This window comes from Eretmochelys imbricata, chromosome 19 (genome assembly GCF_965152235.1).
Source record: "Eretmochelys imbricata isolate rEreImb1 chromosome 19, rEreImb1.hap1, whole genome shotgun sequence".
NCBI classification, from domain to species: Eukaryota; Metazoa; Chordata; order Testudines; family Cheloniidae; genus Eretmochelys; species Eretmochelys imbricata.
Window position 1 is genome coordinate 11,838,813 of NC_135590.1, and position 25,873 is coordinate 11,864,685.

The 25,873-nt window shown below is 52.7% G+C and overlaps 1 protein-coding gene across 1 annotated transcript in view; it reads right to left on the reverse strand.

Moving 5' to 3' along the window:
• Positions 1-25,873, reverse strand: part of ASAP3 (ArfGAP with SH3 domain, ankyrin repeat and PH domain 3) — a 70,943-nt gene that overhangs the window by 39,295 nt on the left and 5,775 nt on the right. Inside the window, exons 2-3 of the mRNA XM_077837836.1 lie at positions 15,811-15,883; positions 7,789-7,934 (exon numbers count right to left, since the gene is read on the reverse strand). Of these exons, the coding sequence (XP_077693962.1) occupies positions 7,789-7,934; positions 15,811-15,883 (219 nt within the window). The remainder of the gene's footprint in view (positions 1-7,788; positions 7,935-15,810; positions 15,884-25,873) is intronic.

Here is a 25,873-nt window from a genome sequence, read left to right on the forward strand (position 1 = left end):
GGACTGGACACAGGCAGGGTACACTGCACCCTGCACCTTCGGGATCAAAGAGGTCAGGCAAGTCCCATCCCTGCTAAGTATTAAGAGCCAGGGAGCCAGGCAGGTTCTGGCCACCTGGGAGAGCTGGCATGGATTTAACCGTTAAGATGAGGGGGAAGGGCCCACTTTGTGCCAGATGCAGCTGGTTAGCTGGGGATGGCTGCAAGATGTCTGATGTGGGGCTGTTACCACAAACCACGTCAGTGGGAGGTTAGTCCAAGCACCCCTCCCACCCCCATGCCACCCCGAAGGCAACGATCAAAGCAGTTCTCCAGGGGAGGAGAGCGGCACAAAATTAAACGCTGCGGCAGAGAGCGCGAGAAGCTGCCAACACTGCTACACAAGCCTCTTCCCAGCATCGGAAGGAACCTGGAACGTCCCTCCGAACAGGCTTCCAGTGGGACACCAGCTCCCTGCAGCCAGAAGAGTTTCGGGGGACAGGAGGGGGAATAGGGGCAGTTTCAAACCATCACTGGGGTTCCTGTGAATCCTTCACCGGCATCTCTCATGTGACTGGGGGGACATCCATGTTGGAACATGAAACCACAGCTCTGATCCCACATGGGGTGTTTTCCAGGGGTGCAGGTGGGGAAACGGGAGGGTTAGGACAGCAACCTCCAGAAGCTCAGAGATGGGGGGCAGGCGCAAAAGGCCATCAACCATTCCGCACTTGATGTTGCGTTTTGACTGCAAGCCAGGAGGCTCAGCTGCAGAGGGAGGATGGCCTAGTGGTTAGAGCCCTGGACTCAGGAGATCTGGGGTGAATTCCTTGGTCCCCAGACTGTGTGTGATCTTGGCCAAGCCATTGGAACGCTCTGTGCCTCAGTTCCCCATCTGTAAAACAGGGATCGCAATCCTGCCCTACTTCCTCGGGGGAGGATAAACTCTTGAGTGTTTATGAGATGCTCACACAACCGGGATTTTAAGATCTTTGGGACCAGAACCGTCTGTTTGTACAGCACCTAGCACAACGGGGCCTGATCCACGACTGAGGGGGTTCTTACCCACAGCCCTAATGCCAATGCCTGTGCCTTTTGCACCCTCACTGAAGAGTCACACGTGATGCCGGCCTATTGGGATAGCACCACTGATTTCCCCCCCGCCTCTCAGATAGCCACCACTGATCTCCCCCCCCCTTTGACATTTAGCACTTTACAAATGCTAATTAACCCTCACAACCCCCGGGGAGACAGACAAATGTTGCATCCAATGAAGTGAGCTGTAGCTCAGGAAAGCTTATGCTCAAATAAATTTGCTAGTTTCTAAGGTGCCACAAGTCGTCCTTTTTTTTTTTTTTGCGGATACAGACTAACATGGCTAGTACTGTGAAACCAGACAAATGTTTGTTTGTTGGGGGGGGGGGAGGGAACTGAGGCACAGAAAGCCAACACAACTTGAGAACGTTTGTAGAGAGCCAGCAGCGGAACTGGGAAATGGTCCCTCGAGTAGCCATCCCACACTGTAACTATGATATCAGTCACTCTCCCTCTCAGAGATGGGAATGGAACCCGGGTGTCCTGACACCCAATTCCTGCCTACTCTAACCACTAAACCACCACGCCTCATTACGAAGTGGTATTCGGGGCGGGGAAGCGTGGAGGAGAGGGGAACTATTGGCCAAGGTTTGGATGGGGGGAGAGGGAAAGCAGAAACACTGGCAGAAAAAGAAAGTTAAAGCAAACCCAGAGGCCTTGGCTCACTGAGTCCATGGAATCTGTGTCGCTTTCCAAGGCAAAACGGGGAAGAGGAAATACTACAGGGAGACCAGGGGTGGAGGTGGCATAAACACTGCCAGGAATCGAGAAAGGAGCGGGATACATTGCACTGAGAAAACACGATTTACTGCTGAAAGTTACAAGCCTGCACACGCCCAGCCAGGTCAAGGAATGCAGCCGGGGACCAGAGCTGCGACCCACACACAGAACGCAGCCTGAAAGCATTGGGCTCCGGGGGGCTGACTGCAGCACGCAGAGGCAGGGGGCAACTCTGAACACACCTGCTGGGATGGCTGCAGGTTGCCACCCCACTCACCCAGGCTCAGGCCTGGATTGGAGCCCAGGAATAGTCCAGCTTTTCTGGAAGGTCCCCATGACCCTATTTCAGCACTTTTCTCTTTAATCTGCTCCACTGGCTCAACTCACCCCTCCCCAAACACTTGACTCTGGCCTGGAATGGGGGGCTGAGAGTCAAGAGCGAGGGGTATGGCCAGAGCTGTGTGGGTCGGGGTGAGGAGGGAAGCCCAGGGGCTACAATAGCAGGGGGGCTGCGGGTCAGGAATGAGGGGCATGGCCAGACTTATGTGGGTTGGGGGAGGAAGCCCAGGGGCTAGAATAGCAGGGGGGCTGTGGGTCGGGAGTGAGGGCATGGCCAGAGCTGTGTGGGTCGGGGGGCGGGGGGGTGCCCAGGGCTCGGGATCAGGATTGAGGGCCACTGGCAGGGCTGCGTTGCAAAGAGCAAGGGAGGAGTCTATGGCCCCATCCACCCACTATGGGGCTCTAAAGCGCTCATCCCAATTTCATAACCTGGCTTTCACCAAGCGACCAGCTTTCCGAGGGACCAGTCCGGCTCCGCGGCTGTCAGAGGAGTTTTGCAACAGGCTCCAGCAGAAGCAGGATCTCGCCCGAGCCTCCACACGCCCGCTACACTCTCCCCTCCCATGAATGAACGGATGAACTTTTAAAGAGCATCCCCTCCCCCACAGGCAGAAACAATTGGCACTTGCCCAAAGCCAGCCCCAGCTGTTGCGGGAGGGGGCCGTGATCAGACCTGCTTTGTGCTTCCCCACAGGGGAGGTCTCTGGGGTGGGGTGGGGCGTGAAGTGACTGGGCACAATGGGATTAGAACCATTTTAAATCATTAGACCAGGACTCCTGGCATCAGGGCACTGACACCTGCCCAGTCAGTCTACCCCGGGGGACCCATGTGCCAAGAAGGCCTGGACCACCTCAGTGCACTGGCTCAAGCCAGCCGGAGCGAGCAATGCCCTCCTGGCACCGGCTGACAGCACAGGGTACCACGGAGGGGTCATGCCTTCCTGCCGAGTGTTATGCAGTAGGGGGCCAGGGAGGGGCTTACCCCTCCCACAGGGGCTAGAGGCAACGTTCTCCACTTCTAAGCATTTATACCACACCCGGCGCAGAGGAGGAACAGGGTCAGCAGCAGGACACAACCACAGGGCCACAACAAGGGAATGTAGCTGGGGAAGGCCCAGGGAAGCCTGGTGAGCAACTGAGTTTGGATTGCCCAGGGAGCGACAGGAGCAAGCAGCATCCTCCCCTCTTGAAGGGAATCCAGGTGCCAGCACGTAACCTTCATACCCTGCTATCTGGATGCTCGCTTGTCTCTCTCTCACTCTCTCACACACACACACACACTTCTCTGGCCTGCAGGGATTCACCTGCCTGGAAAAGCACTTGGAGCGGGGAAGGGAGCAATTAAGAAGGTCCCACTGAGTGTCTATTTCACACAGTTGAAGGGTGTGCATACTCAGGAACAGCGAGGAGTGCAGGTCATGCAAGTGCGTGTGTATAAGTGGAAAGACTCGCCTCTGCCCCAGCCCGTTAACCAGAGCAACCAGTTCTACGCCTTTCCCAGGACAGCTCCTCCAAGATCCCTGCTTAGTTAAGTTCTGCTGAGGACAAGGAGGGGGTGGAGAATTTCCAACCAAATGAAATGTTGACCCAAAACCGAGGAAAATTTCATGAAGCTTTCTTTTCCTCCCCCAATTCCCCTCCCCCCCATTTTCTATCGGGGCTACTGAATGCGTTTGCTTCAGGCTTCCCGTTAACAGACCTGGGGTAAACGCTGTCTGAGCTGGGATGACAATGCAACCCCATTGACTTCCACCAGGGCGCGCGGGCAAGAGGCCAGGCTCTTCCCACTGACCGCATTTCTCACGGACCCAACTTCCTCGGGGTGTGGGCTTGTTAGTCCAAAGCATCATGGGATCCGACCTCTTCTCAGCACAGATTCCACCATGCAGGGACTGAAAGGTCTTGAAGGAACCAGATTTCAGGTTAATTTGGCCTCAGGCAGTTTGGCATTAAGACCCCCACCCCCTACCTCTTTAGTTAGGTTGATATTCTATCCATTGTCCCCACTCCCTTGGGCTCCTTCCTTCTGACAGGCCTTGCTGTGTTTTGATTCCCTTCTTGGCAAACAGGATCATAGGCAGTTTCCACGGTATGCATCCGATGAAGTGAGCTGAAGCTCATGCTCAAATAAATTGGTTAGTCTCTAAGGTGCCACAAGTACTCCTTTTCTTTTTGCGAATACAGACTAACACGGCTGTTACTCTGAAAAGGATCATAGATGCTTTTGATGTGAAACAGATATCGGCCTCCTCCCACCCCGAGTCCTTGTCCCAGCCAGGGTAGGAGATAAGCCTCTGATACAGGATATTCAACAAATTCTACACTGCTCGATTTAGCAAGCAACGAGGCAACCGCATCAATGGTGTCCTTGATCTTTCCTGAACCCGGAATTGGCTGGGAGTGTTATGGAGATTTTCCTCCAGCTAGGCCACGAGAGGATGCATGCGAGACTGACAGGGAATTGGACCACAAAGGCTTTAAAGCTTATAAACGACAGTAACAGCCAAGAAAAGCACTTGGTTAATTACCTTTCCCTGGATCAGCAGTACCGTGTTGGGCCCAACTTAAGCTAAAATCATTAGGAGATTTGCACTGCCAAACAATGCCCTATTGTCCCAAATGCTCGGAGACTGGAAAGGTCGTGTTGCAGGCTAGCCTGAGATCTGCTCCTGTATTGTCCGTGCGGCGTGTGCACCTGCCTTTAGCCCTGGGCCTATAGACCTGCCTCCACATTATTGCATGAACTCAACATTCCTGCTGGTGCCCCTGGACACACAGCAGGATGAGCCAGTGTGTACGCATGAAAGGTACACTCGTGTCCCAGGCAAGTACCCGTATCAACAGGATGCGCACACAGACCCCCAAGGGAAGAGCATGCACGTGTGAGGTCTCCCTACCCCGGTATGTATGTGCACGTTCATGTTAAATGTCGTATGCATGACCTGGCACCGGTGAATGCAGGACTCCCTGCAGCGAGATCCGTCGGTTCCAAGAGGAAGAAGGTTTTGCCACCAGCTAAGAAACAAGAGAGTTTCCCCTCAGGTTTAGTGATGTTGGACATCCAGACTCTATGCGGGAGACACACAAAACTGGCCAATTTTTAAAATGATTTTAGAGCAGCCTGGATCTGAGCCAAAGAGGGAGACCCAGAGATCTCTACACCCTAGAACTCAGGAACGTTCACGCCATCCCCTTACCCCCAACATTTACGCTTTAAGGGATTAACCCAAAGCCCATTGAAGTCAATGGAAAGATTCTCAGCTTTCACTGGCCTTGATGAAGCATTTGGATTCATGGTCCCAGTTCAGGGTCACTGAAGAGACAGGGTCAGACTCCGAGCTGGTGCAAATCAACAGAGCTACACTGACTAGTGACCTAGTGACGGAGGATGTGGAAAAAGCTAATGTACTCAATGCTTTTTTCGCCTCTATCTTCACGAACAAGGTCAGCTCCCAGACTGCTGCGCTGGGCATCACAAAATGGGGAAGAGATGGCCAGCCCTCTGTGGAGATAGAGGTGGTTAGGGACTATTTAGAAAAGCTGGACGTGCACAAGTCCATGGGGCCGGACGAGTTGCATCCGAGAGTGCTGAAGGAATTGGTGGCTGTGATTGCAGAGCCATTGGCCATTATCTTTGAAAACTCGTGCCGAACGGGGGAAGTCCCGGATGACTGGAAAAAGGCTAATGTAGTGCCAATCTTTAAAAAAGGGAAGAAGGAGGATCCTGGGAACTACAGGCCAGTAAGCCTCACCTCAGTCCCTGGAAAAATCATGGAGCAGGTCCTCAAAGAATCAATCCTGAAGCACTTGCATGAGAGGAAAGTGATCAGGAACAGCCAGCATGGATTCACCAAGGGAAGGTCATGCCTGACTAATCTAAATCGACTTCTATGATGAGATTACTGGTTCTGTGGACGAAGGGAAAGCAGTGGATGTATTGTATCTTGACTTTAGCAAAGCTTTTGACACTGTCTCCCACAGTATTCTTGTCAGCAAGTTAAGGAAGTATGGGCTGGATGAATGCACTATAAGGTGGGTAGAAAGCTGGCTAGATTGTCGGGCTCAACGGGTAGTGATCAATGGCTCCATGTCTAGTTGGCAGCCGGTGTCAAGTGGAGTGCCCCAGGGGTCGGTCCTGGGGCGGGTTTTGTTCAATATCTTCATAAATGATCTGGAGGATGGTGTAGATTGTACTCTCAGCAAATTTGCGGATGATACTAAACTGGGAGGAGTGGTAGATACGCTGGAGGGCAGGGATAGGATACAGAGGGACCTAGACAAATTGGAGGATTGGGCCAAAAGAAATCTGATGAGGTTCAATAAGGATAAGTGCAGGGTCCTGCACTTAGGACAGAAAAATCCAATGCACCGCTACAGACTAGGGGCCGAATGGCTAGGCAGCAGTTCTGCGGAAAAGGACCTAGGAGTGACAGTGGATGAGAAGCTGGATATGAGTCAGCAGCGTGCCCTTGTTGCCAAGAAGGCCAATGGCATTTTGGGATGTATAAGTAGGGGCATAGCGAGCAGATCGAGGGACGTGATCGTTCCCCTCTATTCGACATTGGTGAGGCCTCATCTGGAGTACTGTGTCCAGTTTTGGGCCCCACACTACAAGAAGGATGTGGATAAATTGGAGAGAGTCCAGCGAAGGGCAACAAAAATTATTAGGGGTCTAGAACACATGACTTATGAGGAGAGGCTGAGGGAGCTGGGATTGTTTAGTCTGCAGAAGAGAAGAATGAGGGGGGATTTGATAGCTGCTTTCAACTACCTGATAGGGGGTTCCAAAGAGGATGGCTCTAGACTGTTCTCAATGGTAGCAGATAACAGAACGAGGAGTAATGGTCTCAAGTTGCAGTGGGGGAGGTTTAGATTGGATATTAGGAAAAACTTTTTCACTAGGAGGGTGGTGAAACACTGGAATGCGTTACCTAGGGAGGTGGTAGAATCTCCTTCCTTAGAGGTTTTTAAGGTCAGGCTTGACAAAGCCCTGGCTGGGATGATTTAACTGGGAATTGGTCCTGCTTCGAGCAGGGGGTTGGACTAGATGACCTTCTGGGGTCCCTTCCAACCCTGATATTCTATGATTCTATGACTTCAACAGAGCTACTCCAGTTTACACCAGCAGAGGATCTGACTCAGCTTCTGGATTGGAACTGCCCCCAAGCCCTGTTGGGAATTGGGATCCGGTGTCCTGCTTGGGTCTCGTCTCTTGTTTCAGTACGATCCATGAGGGTCCCAAGCGGGACCAGGCCACTGTGCCCTGACATTATAGGTGGCGGAAAGCCACCCAGCATATCCCTCGGGCTATCGCATGGAGATGTTTCATCATGATGTGGCTATGGGGTGTGGCAGGATAGACACCCCAGTGTCATGACGGAGGTGGGGAGACTTCAGAAGGGCCACCATCCTACACTGGGTCCCCAAAAGAAGAGCTGCCCCAAGACACAGGTCTAACAGCCTCCCCACAATCACTGTACGCTCTCTCTGGTATCACACCCCTCCCTCTGCTTCCTGGTCCCTTAGCCAGAAGTGCCCACGCAGATCACTCTGTTCACACTGTCTCCTCCCCGGTCACCAAGATGGGGGAGGGTGTAGGGGGTGTGGTGTCAGTGAAACACAGAGGGTGCAGGAATTGAGAGCAGCAGCTCCTTACCAGGTTCTTGAAGAGCGCGGTCACTTCTCTGGTGAAGACCGCCAGGTTCAGGAAGCCGGTGGAAAGCTCGTGATTGTTCTGAGACAGATGGTTGTTGCCGAAGTTCTCCAGAGATTCACTGTACTGCTCCTCGTTCTCGACATGTGCTGCAGGGAAGAGACGACACCAGTGAAACCCAGGACAAAGGTCTACGGAGACTCCATGTGCTGGCAACGAGCAGCTGTGATGTTTCCCCCCAGACAGCAGTACTGTGCGGTTGTCTACAGCGCCTCCTGCTGGGAGAGGCTGTGAACAGCCCGATCCAGCCAATGCACCTTTCTCTCTAGCACCCCTGCTGAAGTAGATGCAAGTGTAATGCCGACAGACCCTGGTTGTCGGTGGGCGGGATCAAACCGGGGACCTCTGGAGCTTAGTGCATGAGCCTCTACCATGTGAGCTAAAAGCCAACTGGTTCTTAGGTAAGGCTGTAGAGCAGACTCATTTTGTCTCTCTCTCCAAGTGGTCTCGGTGCCAATAGACGGGACAGAGCACCACACCCAGGAGGTGTGTGGGTTACACAAGCACCCCTGAAGCTCGTGCTCATGCGCCATTCTCTACAGCACCTCCTACTGGGAAAGGTGGGAGGAGCTCGGGATTATGAGCTCCACTGTGAAGAATGAGCGAAAGTTCATGAGACATCCCAATGACCCAACCACAGGTGTTGATGGGAAAAGATGCAAAAGCAAGACAGAAAAACTGAATTAGTCCAAACAAAAAGGCCTCCTGCTAGAACTCAATGCCTGTGTTCAGATCACATCTGGCAAATGACAAAACATGAGACCAGAAGTTAAATGAACCAAAATTGGTTTGTTGGTTATTAGGCCTAATTGATGGGGAGGGGCTAGTCCACCCACACTCCCTTTGAGGTCTTTAAAGAAAGACTTTGGGGAGAAAAACTGGCTACTGGAGCAAGTGTCACCATCATGGCCACCACCCCTCCATCTCCTGGGACCCTAGGCCTTCATCAGCCACCCCTCCATCTCCTGGATCCCAGGCCTTCATCAGCCTAATCCTAAGAGGTGTCCTGACTACAGCGAGCCAGAGAGACACACCCAGATTACATCGTCACCTCCAGCTGACTCCCAACCACCACCTGGGATGAGACTTTGTCAAACACACACCCAGTGTGTCCTTTTCCTAGCCCTCACCCTATTTCTTCTCTTTCTCCCCCCCCGCCTGCCCCCACCCCGCCTTTGGCCTTCTGTCCAGCCTGCCAAGACCGTAGATTTTACAACACTGCTATGAGACTGTGCCCCAAAAGAGGTGACTAAAAGCAACGCCTTTCCTCACCCCCCGATACTGGTACAAGTTTGCCAGGTCTCAGAGTGGCTGATCAGACGGCGTGCTGGGTCCGTGCTAGGGTTGCTAACTTTCTAGTCGCACAAAACCAAACACCCCAGCCCCGCACCTTCCCCAAGGCCCTGCCCCGCAGCCCCGCCCCCCACTCACTCCATCCCCCCTTCCTCTGTGGCTCGCTCTCCCCCCCACCCTCACTCACTTTCACTGGGCTGGGGCAGGGGGCTGCGGGGCGGGAGAGTGTGAGGGCTCTAACTGGGGTGCAGGCTCCAGGGTGGGGCACAGAGTTGAGGTGAGGGCTCCGGCTGCGGGTGCAGGCTCTGGAGTGGGGTTGGGGTGCGGGAGGAGGCTCCAGGCTGCGGCCGAGGGATTCGGAGTGTGGGAGGGGGCTGCGGGTTGAGGCAGGAGGTTGAGGTGTGGGAGGGGGTGAGGGCTCTGGGCTGGAGGTGCCGGTTCTGGGGTGGGGGATGAGGGGTTTGGGATGCAGGGGCTCCAGGCTGAGGGTTGGGGCCACTGTTCCCTCTCAGCTGTGCGCGTGCACACAGATCCTAAATCCCGCGCACACAGCAAAACACCGCACACACAAAAAATGTGCACAGAAGCACAACAATTTGCACAGAAGAAATTTTTTGCACACACGGCCTGTCAGATATTAGAGGGAACACTGGTTGGGGCCGAGGGTTGAGGCGGGAGGTTGGGGTGTAGGAGGGGGTGCAGCCTCTGAGGTGGGGCCAGGGATGCGGGGTTTGGGGTGCAGGAGGGGGCTCTGGGTTTGTGGGGGGCTCAGGGCTTACCTCGGCCAGCAGCGCTGCGGGGCTAAGGCAGGCTGCCTCCCTGTCCTGGCACCACACTGCAGCTGCGTGTGCCCCAGAAACGGCCACCACGTCCGGGTCCCAGGCGGGGGACCAGGAGGCTCCACATGCCGCTCTCCCCTTCAGGAACAGCCCCCTCCCCAACCCCGAGCTCCCAGCCAATGGGAGTGCGGAGCCAGTGCTCAGGGCAGGAGCAGCGCGCGGAGCCCCATGGCTCCCCCGCCTAGGAACCAGACCTGCTGGCCGCTTCCAGGGCGCAGCACGGTGCCAGGACAGGTAGGAACTAGCCTGCCTTAGCACCACAGCACAGCCTGCGGGACTTTTAATGGCCCGGTCGGCGGAGCTGACCGGAGCCACCGCGGTCCCTTTTCAACTGGCCGTTCCGGTTGAAAACTAGGCACCGGATCACCCTGGTCTGTGCCTTTTCAGCAACTGAGGTTGCAAGTCAACCCTAGATGCACAAGCTCCATCTTCTCTCTCTGCTGTTCTTTTCTCGTGTGTGTGTGTGTGTGTCTGTCTGTCTGGTTTGGTCTTCTGGGAAACAGGTTCAGACATTAACAATGCGACCTCCCGCTCGTCAACTAACGTCTCCTCTTTTCCCCACAGGGACGGTTATGGCCACTGAAGAGACTGTCAAACAAGGGGATTTTCATTCAAAAAGCCTCTCTCCAGCGCAAGGGAGCAAGGGACATTGTTCAAATGAAAGCCATAATGCCGTGCATTTTGACACTCTCTCCTTTAATGAAAGGAGCGTTACATGGGGGGTTTGCCGTGGGACGAAGCAGGCGAAGGTCTCTGTATACCCAGCCCCTGAACCTTGTTTAACTCTGTTTTATGTTGAACATCTTTGATTCTTTGGGCCCAGTTATTCCATCTAAATTAATGCAAGAAGCCAAACTCCCATTTTCAGAAGGGACTGAGGTGCCTACGGGTGTGTCTACACAGCAACAACAACTAAAAAACCCCAAGGTGGCAGCCCACATCAACTGTCCCGGGCTGTCTGCAGGGCTCGATGTTGCAGTGTCAGTCAGGGTCCTCTCCCATCACTGCATTTCAGAGCCCAGACTCCAGCCCTGAACATCTACATGGCTATTTTTAGCCCCACAGCTCACACCCAAGTCAGTTGCCCTGGGCTCTGAGACTCGCTGCTGTGCCGCGTAGACATGCCCTAAGTGACTTAGGAGCCTAAGTCCTGGATTATTAATTATAAATTATTATAAATAATGGCGGTTATTACTAGGACCACCCAAGCACGAGGTCCCATTGCGCTAGGCGCGGTACGAACAGAGTAGTAGACAGCCCTTGCCCTAAGGAGGCCAGACAGGCACGGGTGGGGGGCAGGGTAGAACACATGAGCAGAGTGAGCTATGTGATGGGAGCGAATGGCATGTCAGTGCCACCAATGTTTTTTAAATGGGTGATTGATTTCGTTAGGAGAGGGGTCAGCTGCGTGGGAAGGGAAGGGAAGACGGAGGAGGGGCAGGGGAAAAGAGGAGGGTGAGAGAGGCAGGTGAGGTAAAGAGATGCGGGGGCCAGGGAGAGGTGCTGGAGCAAACCAGCTAGTCAAGGCCATCACAAAGGGTCTGAGGTCACTGAACAATGACATCAGGAGGTCCCTGCTCTGGCTACTTCTGCAGCTGCTCCCACTAGCTGGGGATTGAGGAGTGTGTCTGATAATCTTGCCTCCCTAGACTGCGCCTGAGTTCCCCATATATCAAATTGGGGGTCACAGCACTTCCCCGTCTTCCCAGGTGTGGCGTGAGGATGGACACATTGGAGAAGATGCAAGTACCTCACAGGTGCACCAGGGATTGCAAGTACAGAAGAGATCTAGATGGATAGGTAGGTAGGTAATCAGAGAAGTAGGAAACTCGTGTGATACAGATAAGTACTAGAGCCCCAGGACAGCTGAACAGGCTTCCCTGCTGCCCACCTCCACCCCAAAACTGTCCTGTTGGTTAGATTTAGGGGTTGTAATAATAGGTGTGGGGTAGGGGGGGGGTTTCAGTAGGATTTGCACCTATGTTGTACTCAAGGTTACACATTAAAGGACATTATTTTAACTTCAAAATAAATCCCCAGCTGTGATTTACAATCATTAACCTCTTTCTACCCTCACCCCACTCCCAGGAGGGACATCACCACTGTCACCCCCCTGGGGAAAACTGAAGCAGAGAGGGAGGAGGGCGAAGGGTGATTTTGGTTACCCACCTGGAGGCACCTGGTTTTCAGAGGCAGGTGCTTACTCCTACTGAACATCAGGCCCTTTTATGACCTCTCCGGTTGGGCGTCCAAAGACACGAGCCGTTTGTTTTAAAATCTCAATTTAAGTAACGTGCCCAGGGTCACCCAGAGGTGAAGGGCTAGATTCACACAGAAACTTTGGCGTGGGGACACTGGATTCACAAAGGCTAGGTTTGGCAGCCGGGCTCCCAGTACAATGACCGGGGAGAGATGGCGTCTCAGAAGGGGATTGGTAGAAGCCAGCATGCTCGCTGGCTCCTCGCCAAAAATGGCCCGTGGGGGGGCCCAAGGTGAGAGGCATGTGCTAAGCCCCTCCGACTCTTAGAAACCGGTCCCTCCCTCCGCTTGGATTCTCTGCAGCAAGCTCTCTTGGGGTTTCAGCAAGAAGCCAAGGCTGGGAGAGGACCTCTCTTGTAGCCCAGTGGTTAGGATACTCTACTGGGGAGACCCCTAGTTGAAGTCCTCCCCTCCACCCACTGGGAGGAGGGATTTGAAGTGGGATCTGCCACTTCTCAGGAGAATGTCATAACCATGGGATAGTCTGACCTGGGTGTGACGTTGCACTCCATATGTTTTATGGAAATACGCTTATGAGTGTGAATATGATGTAACTGCTTTATGCAAAAGGTCTCCTGTAAGGTATCATAACAAAGGTTATAAACTACTGAATATATTCCTCCTACTTGTATGCATGTATCATTCTTGTACCTGAAGCTAGAAATATGAAGTATAACTCTGAGGCCCAATTGTAATTATGCAAAGTGTGGGCCATTAATGGTGGTTTAGAATCTTGATGGCTCCCATTGACTAGGGCAACTGGTTGGAAATGGTTTATTTACCTGCAAACCTTCCTGTGTACGTGTGGGCCAACCCAGGAAGAATGGAGACTAGGCCAGGGTCTTACAGTGACGTGTAACCATGTCACAGGATACTGAAATCCATCTTAATCATTGTACTTTTCCATTGATGAGGCGGGGGTGGGGACAAGCAGACAAAAGATTCCCACCTTGTGCCAAAGATATAAAAGGGGGTGGAGCAGGACAAAAGGGGCTGCCATGAGAAAACCCCTGCTTAACACCCGAGATGTCTGCTGGAACTAACAAAGACTGTACCAGGGGAAAGGATTGGGCCCAGACTAGGAAGGAGTCTAGTCTGTGAAAGAAGCTTATTGGAACATCTTTGATGGCGAGATATTATCTGTAATCAGTTTCTTAATGTATTAGACTTAGACTTGCGTGTTTTCTTTTATTTTGCTTTGTGACTTATTTTGTTCTGTGTTATTACTTGAAACCACTTAAATCCTACTTTATATACTTAATAAAGTCACTTTTATTTATTAATAAACCCAGAGTAAGTGATTACTACCTGGGGGAGCAAACAGCTGTGCATCTCTCTCTATCAATGATATAGAGGGTGAACAATTTACAGATTTACCCTGTATAAAATTTATACAGAGTAAAATGGATTTGTTTGGGGTTTGGATGCCACTGGGAGCTGGGTGTCTGGGTGCTGGAGATGGGTAACCTGCTGAGCTGTTTTTAGTTCAATCTGCAGCTTTTCGGGTTGGTCCAGACCCTGGGTCTGTGCTGCAGCAGGCTAGCATGTCTGGCTCACCAAGACAGGGTTCTGGAAGTCCCAAGCTAGCAGGGAAAACGGGCTCAGAAGTAATTTCAGCACACCAGGTGACAGTCCCAAAGGGATCTCTGTGACCGAACCTGTCACACTGTGGTTCCCTCAATCTCTCCTGTTGAAGCTGCCGTATGACCCACCCATCCCATTCTCCCTTTAATCCCTGACCTAGAGGTTCTCCCCCGCAGTCCCATCAGTTAGCAGAGGGCTTTGTGGAAGGGACTAACTCTGGGGAAGAGGGAGGATTTGGCTCAGCGAGATTCTCCAAAGTTTACTGCTCGCTGCCAGGAAACCAGGGGACTTATTTGAAAGCAAAAGCTGTTTAATTCAAATCTGATTTCCCAGCCTCCCACTGTTTGCGGCTGTGCTGTCCAGGGGCGAGCTCGACAGACGCTGCCAGCCCAGGAGCCCAGCACCAGACACTGCAAAGCACTCTCCAGCCGACTTAGCATTCAAAAGCTGAACTCACGGCTTTAATATTTAAAGATGCTTGAGAGTCAGCGGAACATTTCCTCCCCTGCCTGTTAAGAGAGTATCAAAGCCAAATGGGAATGGCTGGTGTACAGCCTGGGCATTACGTTAATGCAGAGCCAAGAGAGCGACTTGCAAGAGCAGAAATGGATGAAGGACTTTGCCCAGATCTGTAGCTGGTGTGAATCAGTTCCTGCCAGATGGGCACAGGGCCCTCTCTGATTTCAAGACACCATGACAAGAGACGGCAAATGCTGGCATTCTTTAGTCTTGAAAGGGATTGAGATGTGAAGGGACGCAGGATCACCGATCGAGGTCTCCATTCTACCCCCTCCCGTAATGTGGGAACCAGCGCGTGTTCCGTTAAAGTAATGGCTCGTCAACTCAGTTCTACCAGTTGGCCTAACAGGAGCCCCTTCCGTTCACAGGCCCAGTGCCTGGCCAAGAATTACACCTCCCAGTGCCATGGGATGGTAACTATTACCGGTGATTAGCTATGGGACTTCCCTCAGGACACCTGGGTTCTACAGCCTAGGTTTGTACCATTCCTAGCACAATGGGGCCCCTAATCATGGATACTCCCTAGGCACTACCAGAACAAACAATAAATCCATGTTTGCTACTCATTTCCTCTCTGCCTTATACAACCATTTAATGCCCCTGTGCAAGGTGGATATTTTCCCCAATTTTACATATGGGGAAACTGAGGCACAGAGTAGCCAGCCGCATGTTGCCCAGGGCGTCTCAGACACAACATCAGGGCTTGGAAGCAGAACACAGATATCCAGATTACAATTCTCATGCTTTAACCACTAGACTGGGCTCCCTGTATTTAGAGCAAATTAAATGAAAACACTACTCCACTCAGCTGGTAGTGCAGTCCCCTGCTCTCAGGAGTCACAGAGTCCTGCATTGCAGCTGGATTCGAGTAGTTCTCTGCTCTGTAATTATTGTTAAGACTGAAAGGGGGAGATCAGATCTTGCAACAGGTGATGATCTGCAGGTGAAGGAGCCCTGCACCTCTCATCCGGCAGTTAGGTACTCGGACACTGGTGATGAGAACCATAGAAGCACCTGTCTAGTTAGAAGATGCATACATTCCTTTGCAGCACCGGGTTCAGGTCCTTGCCAAAGGCTGGATACCCGCCTCGAAGAATGGATGGCCTGATTGCATTTGTGATTGTACAGAGCCGAGCACAAAGGGCCATGACTGGGGCCCCTCAGAGCAGCCGCAGTACAACAATTGCATATCCTAACCCGCAGCCTGTACGCTGGGGAAGCGCTTGGCATCAGCTGAGCTCTCAAAAATGCCATGATGAGCAAACCAGGGGCAGCCCTGTGTCAACGCCGGAGCGAACTGCCTGTGGGGAGATGTTCTCCTAACTCCTCACAGAGGATGGTTGCACGGCCTCAGATTGCAGGCAGTGCTGCAAGCACCTGCTTGGCAGAAGCCTCCCCCTTCAGGGCAGCCACGACCCACCGCCTCCCCTCGCCCGCCAGTGCATGCCACTGCCTATGGAGCATAACTTACTGAGCCCGGAGACATGAATGGCTTTCACATATTTCCTTATCCTCTGGAGAATTGCTTGGTCACCGTCCAGGCTCTGCAAGGCAAACACAAAAGACTGTCAGACTCGCCAGGCAACGGCGAGATCCCCCCCGCCTTCCTCTTTCCACCAACCGCTGCACAAAGTCCCTTTGAAGCACCCGACGTTTCGTCATGCAGATGTGCAGGGTAGTTGCCAACACACCCCGGGCTTGGAGAGGAGCTGGAGGACTCCCAAGCCACGGGCTCTGGCTAGACCAACTGGCATCAGAGTTCAGCAGAGCCTCTGCCAGATCCGTCCCCCCTCTCCCCCCCCCCTTTTTTTTTTTTAAACACAGGAGCCATGACCCTCCCGTGGCCAGACAAGTACACTGAAACTGGCTGCCCCCAGCAAGCCCGAGATAACGTTAGAGCCAGAGGGCCTGTCTCAGGCTGGTCCATTGCATGCTTTGTAGGATAAAGGGAGATGAAGCACAGCCAGATGCTCTGTCTCTAATTGCATGGGCCCTGTCACTGTAGTATCAGAGGGTGGAAAGTCTCATTATCCCCATTGTACAGATGAGGAGCAGAGGCAGGGAGAGAGCAAGTGACTTGACCAAGGTCGTCTAGCATCTGCAGCAGAGAGAGAAATTGCACCCCAATATCCAGAGTCCCTTAGCCACCAGTTCAGCCTTCTCCAGATACAGAGGCATGGCCCCTCAGCAGGAACTTACATACTCACAGAATCTACGTACCTAGGTTGGCAAGGCATGTGCGTCACCTCAATATCCCCATGGCACAACATTTGCACGATTTCCCTTTCCCCAGGTAAATCGGTCACACCAGTTATTTGTCTGACAAGTTTTGCCTCCCATCCTCACCCCCGTTTAGTGGCCAGGATGTCACCAGATTCATTCATGGTTCAAAAAAAGGGTAAGGGGGTCAAGGATGTCCAATGAGGAAATCAATGAACTATTCTCGTCTCCAACCTGGCCCTTGTCAGTTCCCCTAGTCCCATGGTATCACTCCTGGCCCCTGCCTGGGTGGCATAGGTAACTAATGAACGCAGCCCAGAGCTCTGAATTTGACAAACATACAGCTTGAAATCCTGCTCCAGCAGGCCCTCGAGCATCGGCGCTAGGAGTCCGCTCCCCTCAGAGGCCTGCACTTGCAAAGGGTGAACGGCCATGGAAAGCCGACGCTCAAACCTCCCAGTTGCAGCCAAAGAGAAGTCGAACGAATACTCGAGATCATTCCCCCGCACTCGGTTCTGCCTGGGACCTACTCCTACACACAGCCCCGTGCCCCCCAGCTCACGGGCGCTAGAGAGCGGTGACAGAGATTTGAGACAACCGGACGTTGTAACAGTCAGGAAGGGGCAGTGGCGTTCATGCCCACCCCCAAAAAACCACACATGTCCAGCCCACTTCTGCTGTCTGAACAACAAAGAGGAAATTAAACATTGGAGACACAGGACTCTCCTGTGCTCCTATCCTGCTCCATGGGGCCCTTCTGGACTCTGCAGTAATGAGCGAGGACTCAACTGCCTGGAGCTAAAGGAGAATCTGCCAGTTAAAGGAGCACTGGGACCTAGGGGATTGGTTCAGCTAGTGATCAGCTCATTCCCCTCCTCAGGGAATTACACCCAGAGCCCTGGGTGCCTCCCTCTACCAGTCTCCGGAGGGGGCACTGCAATCTTCCCAGGAACAATTCTGTTATTGCATGTTGGCAGAAACCTTCAGGGACAGATCACAGCCAACTCCTGCCAGTCGGAGCCATCACAGACAGAGGCAGATGAAGGTGTCCTGGGGCCCTGGGCCAGAGCAAGTGGGGGCCCCACCCCACCCCACCCCTTCCACCAGAGGTTCTGCCACCTCTGCCTGCAGCTCTGCCCATGGCCCCACCCCTTTCTGCTCCTTCCCCAGGACCTCGCCCCTGTTCCACCCAGGGTCCCCCCCATTCCGCCCCCCCTCCCCCTCCATGGCCCAACAACCCATTTGCTACTTTTTGCCCCCAATGCAGCCTTAAGACTGGAGAAGCTCTGTCCCTGAGCCACGGCCCCAGCCAGGAGCGAGAGCTCCCTCAGCCCCAGGGCCATGGCAGGTAGCGACAGCTCCTCCAGTCCTGGGACTGCAGCAGGGGTCTGGGTGCTAGGGCTTCCCCGGTGCTTCCCTAGGGCTTGCCAGAGAGAAGGTCGGGGGGCACTGGAGGCGTCCTGTGCCAGGGAGTGGGATCAGGGCATGGGGCTTTCATCTCACCTGCTTGGGGGCCCCAGGACACGGGCCCCACAGCTAATCCGCCACTGATCACAGGAAAGAGACGTGACAGTCCCTCCCTGTATGGTGCAGGTGCGACCACTCCCTGGCCTCCTGCATTTGGCCCTGGGCCCCTGGCTACCAACCAGATATTGACAAACCGGAGAGGGTCCAAAGCAGCGCAACAGGACTGATCAGAGAGATTGATCCCCGGGAGGGAAAGAGTTAACTGTAGCTTGGCTGGGTGTCAGCCAAGGGCAGGCATGATAACAGTCTACAAATATTTGAAGGGCGTGAACATCAAGGAGAGAGAGGGATCGTTTGGGGCAGAACCAGCAGCAGAACTGGCGGTAATGACATGAAGGCAGAGAAGATTTTAGGCTGATCATCAGACTGACTTACTGACAAGGAATCCTTTTTCCCCCCAAGACAATGATGGAAGCTCCAGCTGCTGGGCGGGACAACAAGCCCTGTACAAAATGCTCACGGGCTGGCTACAGACGGGATAGGCAAATGGGTCCTGTCCGTCTCGGACTTCTGTGAGGGAGACTAAGGCAGACTGCCTGGCTGGCACCCAGCTTCCTTCCCTCCCTATCTGTGGTCCCCCGTCAAAACTTACCCTCCCGGATAAAGGCACCACTATCTCGTGACGTCCACATGGCATCGCTGCGACCGTGAGGCCTTCGCTTTCTCTCTCCTGTCCCTTTAAAGCGCCCCAGAATTCTGCCAACTTCAGCAGCAGTTCTGCTCTCGGCGGGTACGTCTGCACAACCCGCCTCCCAGCCTGGGTCAACAGCCTCGGCTCTCGCGATGCTCTGAAACAGCCGTGCAGACGAGCGCTCATGGCAGGATTTAGGCTCGGGGGCCAGCCCGCTTCGGGGCCCGAGCTGCAACTTCAAAGCGCCAGGTATTTTCAGCGTTCGCGCGAGCCGAGGCTGGAGACCCGGGCTGGGAGGCTCGCTGCCGCGGGCTGGGAAGACATACCCAGAGCTCAGCGGCCTGCTCCACAGGGGACTCGCACGCTCGTGGAGATTTTACTTTCCCGCTCGCATGGTTTTCCCTTTATGGAAAGGCCACCCGGCGTTAGATGCCACCGAGAGCACACAGTCACCCTCTGCACACATTGAAAATGCAGCTGACTCCTAGCTCAGACAAACCAGCCCCAGGTGCAACACAACTCCCACCACACCGCCATGCCCGAAGGACCCCAGGTCACTCCTGGAAGCTCTGGGGATACTGGCACATCCAGCAAAGATGAGGAGCGGCTACTCTCGCCCTGGGCTTTCCCCCAAACAAGGCTTCGGTTCAGTTCACATGCAAGCCAACAGCCAAGTCCAGACGGCTCACTGGCAAACTCTAGGTCTGCAGCACGTACCGCTGGCCACTTGGCATACTTAGGAAAGATCTTTTCTACACCTCTGCCTCACTTATTGCTGATGAAACGGGTTACTGCTGGCTCGCACAGCAGAGTAAACACTGGCTAGGGCCAACATTATAGGGCCAGATCCTGAAGTTTCCACTGAGGGCCAGATCACCCACCCCACTCCTGTGGATGGAGATGATCCTCAATGGGTCAATCCCCCCCATACACACACACACACACACACAGAGTGGGGGTGTCAGGCCCAAACCCATTTACAGCAGTGTCAATCCAGAGTGACTCCACTGGGATGCAGAAACATGGCCATCTTGAGTAGGAGTAGAGAGGTTATTTTACTTCTCTATTTGGCACTGGTGTGACCACTGCTGGAATAGTGTGTCCAGTTCTGGTGCCCACAGTTCAAGAAGGGTGTTGATCCTTTGGAGAGGGTTCAGAGAAGAGCCACGAGAATGATTTAAAGGCTTAGAAAACCTGCCTTATAGTCAGACTCAAAGAGCTCAATCTAATTAGCTGAAAGAGAAGGTTAAGCGGTGACTTCATTACAGTCTGTAAGTACCTACATGGGGAATAAATATTTAATAATGGGTCCTTCTAGCTAGCAGAGAGAGGTCGAACACGATCCAATGGCTGGAAATTGAAGCTAGACAAATCCAGACTGGAAATAAGGTGTAAATTTTTAACAGTGAAAGTCTTAAACCATTGGCCAATTTACCAAGGGTTGTGGTGGAGTCTCCATCACAGACAATTTCTAAATCAAGATCGGAAGTTCTCCTAGAAGATATACTAAAAGGAATTATTTTGGGGAAGTTCTCTGGCCTGTGCTATACAGGGGGTGGATACATGATCGCAGTCGTCCCTGCTGGCCACAGACCCAGAGGCCTCAGAGTTTTCACAGCACAAAGCTGCACAACCACATCACATCAGTCAACAGAGAAGAAATAATTTGAGGCAGGACAGGCAGCAGCTGGCTCTGCCTGAGTGACAAGGCCACGGAGCCAATCAGACAGACTCTAACAAAGGAGCACGGATGCTTGTAATTGCTCGGTTCAGCCTCTGACTGTATCGACAGCAGATGTTACAAGACGCCGTACGTAGTGCGTCTGTGCAGACTGCGCTTGCCCTGCGCGCACAGGCCTCACCTGGCTGGAGAGGCAGGGGAAGGTGCATCAGCCAACTTGCCAGGTCTGAACTTGCTGGTCCAGACGCAGGGAAGGAAGGAGGGACACCCCTTGGCTCCAGGAAGAGAAGCCACAGGCAGGAGAGATGCAGCCAGTTGTGCTCCTGCTCAGCGGATTCCCTGCTGGGCCTCTCCCCAGGGGAGCAGGTGTGCGAGCCCTCTTCCTCCACCAGGCACAATTAGCTGTTTCAGCTTCTCACCCGGAAGAGATTGGCTTCCCCTCCCTGGTGCCTGCATGAAGATCAGCTCAGCAGCAGAGATTCCCATAAAGGAGGAAATGAGCTTTTCCCTGGAAAGAGGAAAGCGTGTGTTGGTGGACAGGGGGGAGACAGATCTGCATCTGCAGCGAGAACCACCACCTCCCAGAGATGCATTTGATCCCACACTGCTTCATTGCTACCAGCCAAACTTCCAAGGAGGTCCCATCCCCCCGGGGCATTTCAGCTCTAAGCCGGAAGACCCTGAATCACTTCCCAGCCATACCCCGGCTGATCAGGAGGGAGGAGAGGGCGGTGCAGCATCTCCACCAACGGTCTCCAGTGCTTCTCCTCTGAGCTTCCCTCTTTATTGCGAGCAATCAATGGGAGCCATTCTTCACCCCCCATCGTTCAACGAAGGAGGAGACGGTTGGTACCACAGACGCGGCCAACTGGCAGGAGTGCCAGAGTGGAGAGCGACAGTGGTGAAATTTCAATTAGCAGCAGCAAAGCAAACACTGAGGGAGAAGGGCCTCCCGGCATAGGGCGCTGCACGGCAGTCAGGGGAAAGTCTGAGACTACAGGATGCAGGGCCAGACTCTGATCTCAGGGACTAGGCTGCTAGCAACCTGGAGTAACTCCAAGGTCAGAGTCCGGCCCAGAGAATAAAGGACGTGGCAGAGAAGGAGAAGACGGCACAAAATGATTATTTAGCCTGGAAAGGGAAAGACAACAGGGAAAGGTGGGCTTGTGATTAAGGCAAGTTACTTGATGCCCCCTTGGGTCTCCGTTCTTAAGTTAAAGATGGGCAGAATAGTCTTGTCTATTTAGACTTTGGGGCAGGGGCTCTCTCTCACTACATACAGCACTTAACACAACGTGGTCTCTAGATGCAACCCCAATGCAATTATGAAGAGTAAAGTGAACGCTGACCAGTGCTTGACACTGTCCCACAATTAGGAGACAGGCGATGTCGTCCAGCTGGAGTCCTCCATTCCACCGGTCACTCAAAGGATCCCCCCCCCCAGCCAGCCTGCCTTTTTCCTGCTCACTCCAAATCCTTGTCTCTGAAGCCGTTGCATTCTCCTGAGCACCAGGAAGGTGCCACCGACCACCGCATGGGCATGGTATATGAAGCAAAGATATATTATGGTCGCACCTAGAGGCCACAACTGAAATTGGGGGCCCCAGGGCATTGGGTGCTGTGCAGAAACATAGCGACTCCCTGCCCCACAGAGCTTGTGGTCTGACAAACAAAAGAAAAAGGGAAGGGAAGCCACCTAAAAGCCAGGTAGGGCCACCACTATTAACAGCTTCGCTGATGGGGACACCTTCGAATCACAGAGTATCAGGGTTGGAAGGGACCTCAGGAGGTCATCTAGTCCAACCCCCTGCTCAAAGCAGGGCCAATCCCCAATTTTTGCCCCAGATCCCTAAATGGCCCCCTCAAGGATTGAGCTCAACCCTGGGTTTAGCAGGCCAATGCTTAAACCACTGAGCTATCCCTCCCCCACTTTCTCCTGCCTAGGGCTCTGAATCCCCCACACAGATGTTGGGTTGAAACGACCAGGTTACTGTTTACCTGGGGGCTGGACTGGACCTGCTGCCCCGAATCCCATTCGCTGAAACCTCCCACCCCCAAATCGTCCACTGAGCCAACTAATCCCCCGACCCAGGGCAGGATCTGAACCTGCACCCTCGCTGAGCAGGACCCTATATCCTATTTGCTGAGCTCCCCTGAGCCAGCCAGCAAGTCCCCCTGTCTTGGGGACAGACTCAGATCAGCAGAGTGAAAGACCCCCATGTCTCATTCCCCTACCCAACCCACCGCATGAATCAGCCAGTCGCCTGGATCTAGGGCTGGAAGACAACGTCTCTGAGCACTGGTGGCAGGAACGTGCCACATCAGATCCAAGGTTGTGTTTATTTGGGTTTCCTTTCCAGTTCAATTCTCTATTCATAACATAATACAAACTAAATTGAACGATTAGGAGGCGAGGGACGAGAGCAAGGGTGGAGGATGGTGGGACCCAGCCAAATGCAGAGAAATTTTAGGATAGACATGGAGGAAAACTAGCGAGAATTTACAGCCACAGGAGGTCACCAAGTCAGCTAGTTCTGCAGCTGGATGCAAGAAGGAGCTGGAGAGTTTTATGAAGTTAACTGCCCTGGAAATTCAGCTAATGACAACCTGGGAGAAGCCCCCTACCCTTCCAGCTCTGTACTGAGGGCAACAGATTTCCAGGATAGAAGTTTACTAGAGAAGAAGGATGATCTTATAGTGAAGACACCAGACAGGAACTCAAATCCCAGCTCTGCCCCAGACCCGCCACCCCACAATGTGTCTTTGGGCAATATGTCTGCGTGCCTCAGTTTCCCCATCTGTAAAATGGGGATAATGGTACTTTTCTCCCACCCTGTGCCGTATCTATTTAGATTGTTAACTCGCTGGCATGGGCTGCCTCTCAATGTGTCTGCATAGCACCTAACACGATGGGGCCCTGCTCTCAAGTGGAGCCTCTAGATGCTACTGTAGCACAAATACTAATAAATCCATGAACTCTTCCAGACAGGGACCATCTGTATTGTACAGTTCACGAAGAGCCAAGCACATCATTGGTGTTAACGATAAATATTCCTGCTATTCTGCCCCAGGACTGTGATTTGGTACAAAAAAGCTTTTACAAAAAACCAAGCAGGATCTGAAACATTTCTGCTGGGGCGGAATTTGAAGTGATACTGTGTCTTTCGGGTTATTAACATTTCTGGTTCTGCTATTCCGAGAGACAACAAGCAGGATCCAGTGCCTAGGACAAAGCTAGCAGGCAGCAGGCTAGATACAGATCACACTCAGAGGGTGGGGTGCTTAGGGGGATTGTAGCCTGCTCCTCCCCTACCAATATCATTCACTTAAAGGAACGCTCCCCCAGCAGCGTTCAAGGCTCTAAATTTGACTCACTTTAACCTTTTCACTGCTGTCGAACCTCTCTAACCGCAGTGGCTAAAACCCTGGACCCTAATGATCTTCCCCAATTAAGCCACACAAGACCCCCACCCCCGTGGCAGATATTAGCATCCCTTTTTTCCAGGTGGGGAAACTGAGGCACAAAGCCATTTAAGTGACTTGCCTAAAGTCACATAGCGAATGAATGGGAGAGCAGGGAACCGAACCACACACACACTGTCTCCCTCCCCCCACACAACAGTTCCTCTCAATCTTTTCTGCTTATCAATATATCATTGTTGGAGCTGGCTGACCGTTAAAATACTGATTCCACTAAATCAAAACCTTTCAGGGATTGTAACAATTTAATCAAAGCTTTAGACAGGGAATTATCTGCACGTCACCTTGACTTTTATATTGTCTTTATACTAGAATTCAACAGTCAAAATACTTTGATTTAATAGAAAGTTGGAGTGTTTTGACCTTTGCAAAACAAAACATTCACAAGATTCCAAACTGTCCGGTTTGGGCCATTTCATGTCATGGACAATACCGGGATATCTGCTTTTCGGCCTCACTGGGGATACAATTCCAAAATCTTGGATTTTCCACGACGGGGAAATTCCATTTTTCAACCAGCTTTAATTATATGTTGGAGTCCATTTCAAAGAGAGGTCACGAGGTATGCTGGGTTCCCAGCCAGCAACACCTCTAGTCCATTGATACAACAATTTCCTAGAGCTTTTCTAGTCTTTACTGGGTTTTGAGTCCTCTCTGCTCTTTACAAGGTGCCGTTGCACTAGGAATGCTCAGATGGGGTCATGGGAAGATCCCCTTTCCAAGACAAGCCCCAGAGCTCTTGTGCTTGGATTTCTGGGCTAAGACTCTGCTGGGATTTTCTGTTCATCGTCCTTGGTCCCCTCTTCTCACAGCCCAGTGTGATCCATAGGGCCCTACCAAATTCACGGCTGTGAAAAACGTGTCACGGACCGTGAAATCTGGTCTCCCCTGTGAAATCTGTATAGTATAGGATAAAAGTACAGAAAAGATCAGATTTCATGGGAGATACCAGCATTCCTCAAATTGGGAGTCCTGACCAAAAAAAGGGTTGTAGTGGGGGGGGGGGGGGGTCGCAAGGTTTTTATGATGAGATTGCGGTATTGCCACCCTTACTTCTGCACTGCCTTCAGAGCTGGGTGGCCAGAGAGTGGTCAGGGCCCAGCCAGCAGTAGGGCAGAAGTAAACGGGGCAACACCAGACCACTCCACCTTTACTTCTGCGCTCCTGCCTTCAGAGTTGGGTCAGGACTTCTACAGTTACAACCTTGTGACATTTCAGATTTAAATACCTGAAATCATGAAATTTATGGATTATTTATAATCCTCTGACCGTGAAATTGACCAAAATGGATCTTTGGTAGATCCTTAGTGATCAATCACAGCCCCACACAATCTATGCCAACATCCAGCTCCCCCAGCACAGTGGCCTGGACCTTCTCCTCTGGAGTCAAAGCTCTACCATGTGAAGCCTGAAGACGCCATCTAGCTTCTCCTGTGTCGGTAACTTCTACACCTGGATTCTGACCATGTTCTCCTACACAACGACACTTTCTCCAACCCTATTGCAGCAGGCTGGGAGCTCGATAGATCTCATGGCTAAGGAGGGTCAGGCCTGGCTGGTACTTGAATGAAAGACCAAGGCAAAGCCAGGGTCCTGCAAGAAGCCATGTGAACCATTCAACAGATCCTCTCAGTACAGACTCCAAATGGAAGAGCCATTGCACCAGTGTGGGGATGGAAGATGCTGCTCTGCTGAAAGGTTCCTTTGGATGGGACATAGAACCTCAATCACACTTGGCCTCCCTGCAGCATCAAGAGGACAAAATAATTCTTCACTTCCTGTCCTAAGGAGTTTGCCTAGTATTTCCGCAAGCCATTAGAACAGCTGCCGCCATCCATCCCAGAGGTGGCTGCACGTCTGTAGCGAGCGAGGCAGTTTAGAGACCCCACAGAGTGCTTTGGGGAGTTAACCAGCAAGCACTCGGTACGTACATCAGTATAGTATTCTGAGCGCGGCTGGCTCCAGGGCCGCTGATTTGTACATGGCCGGATCAAA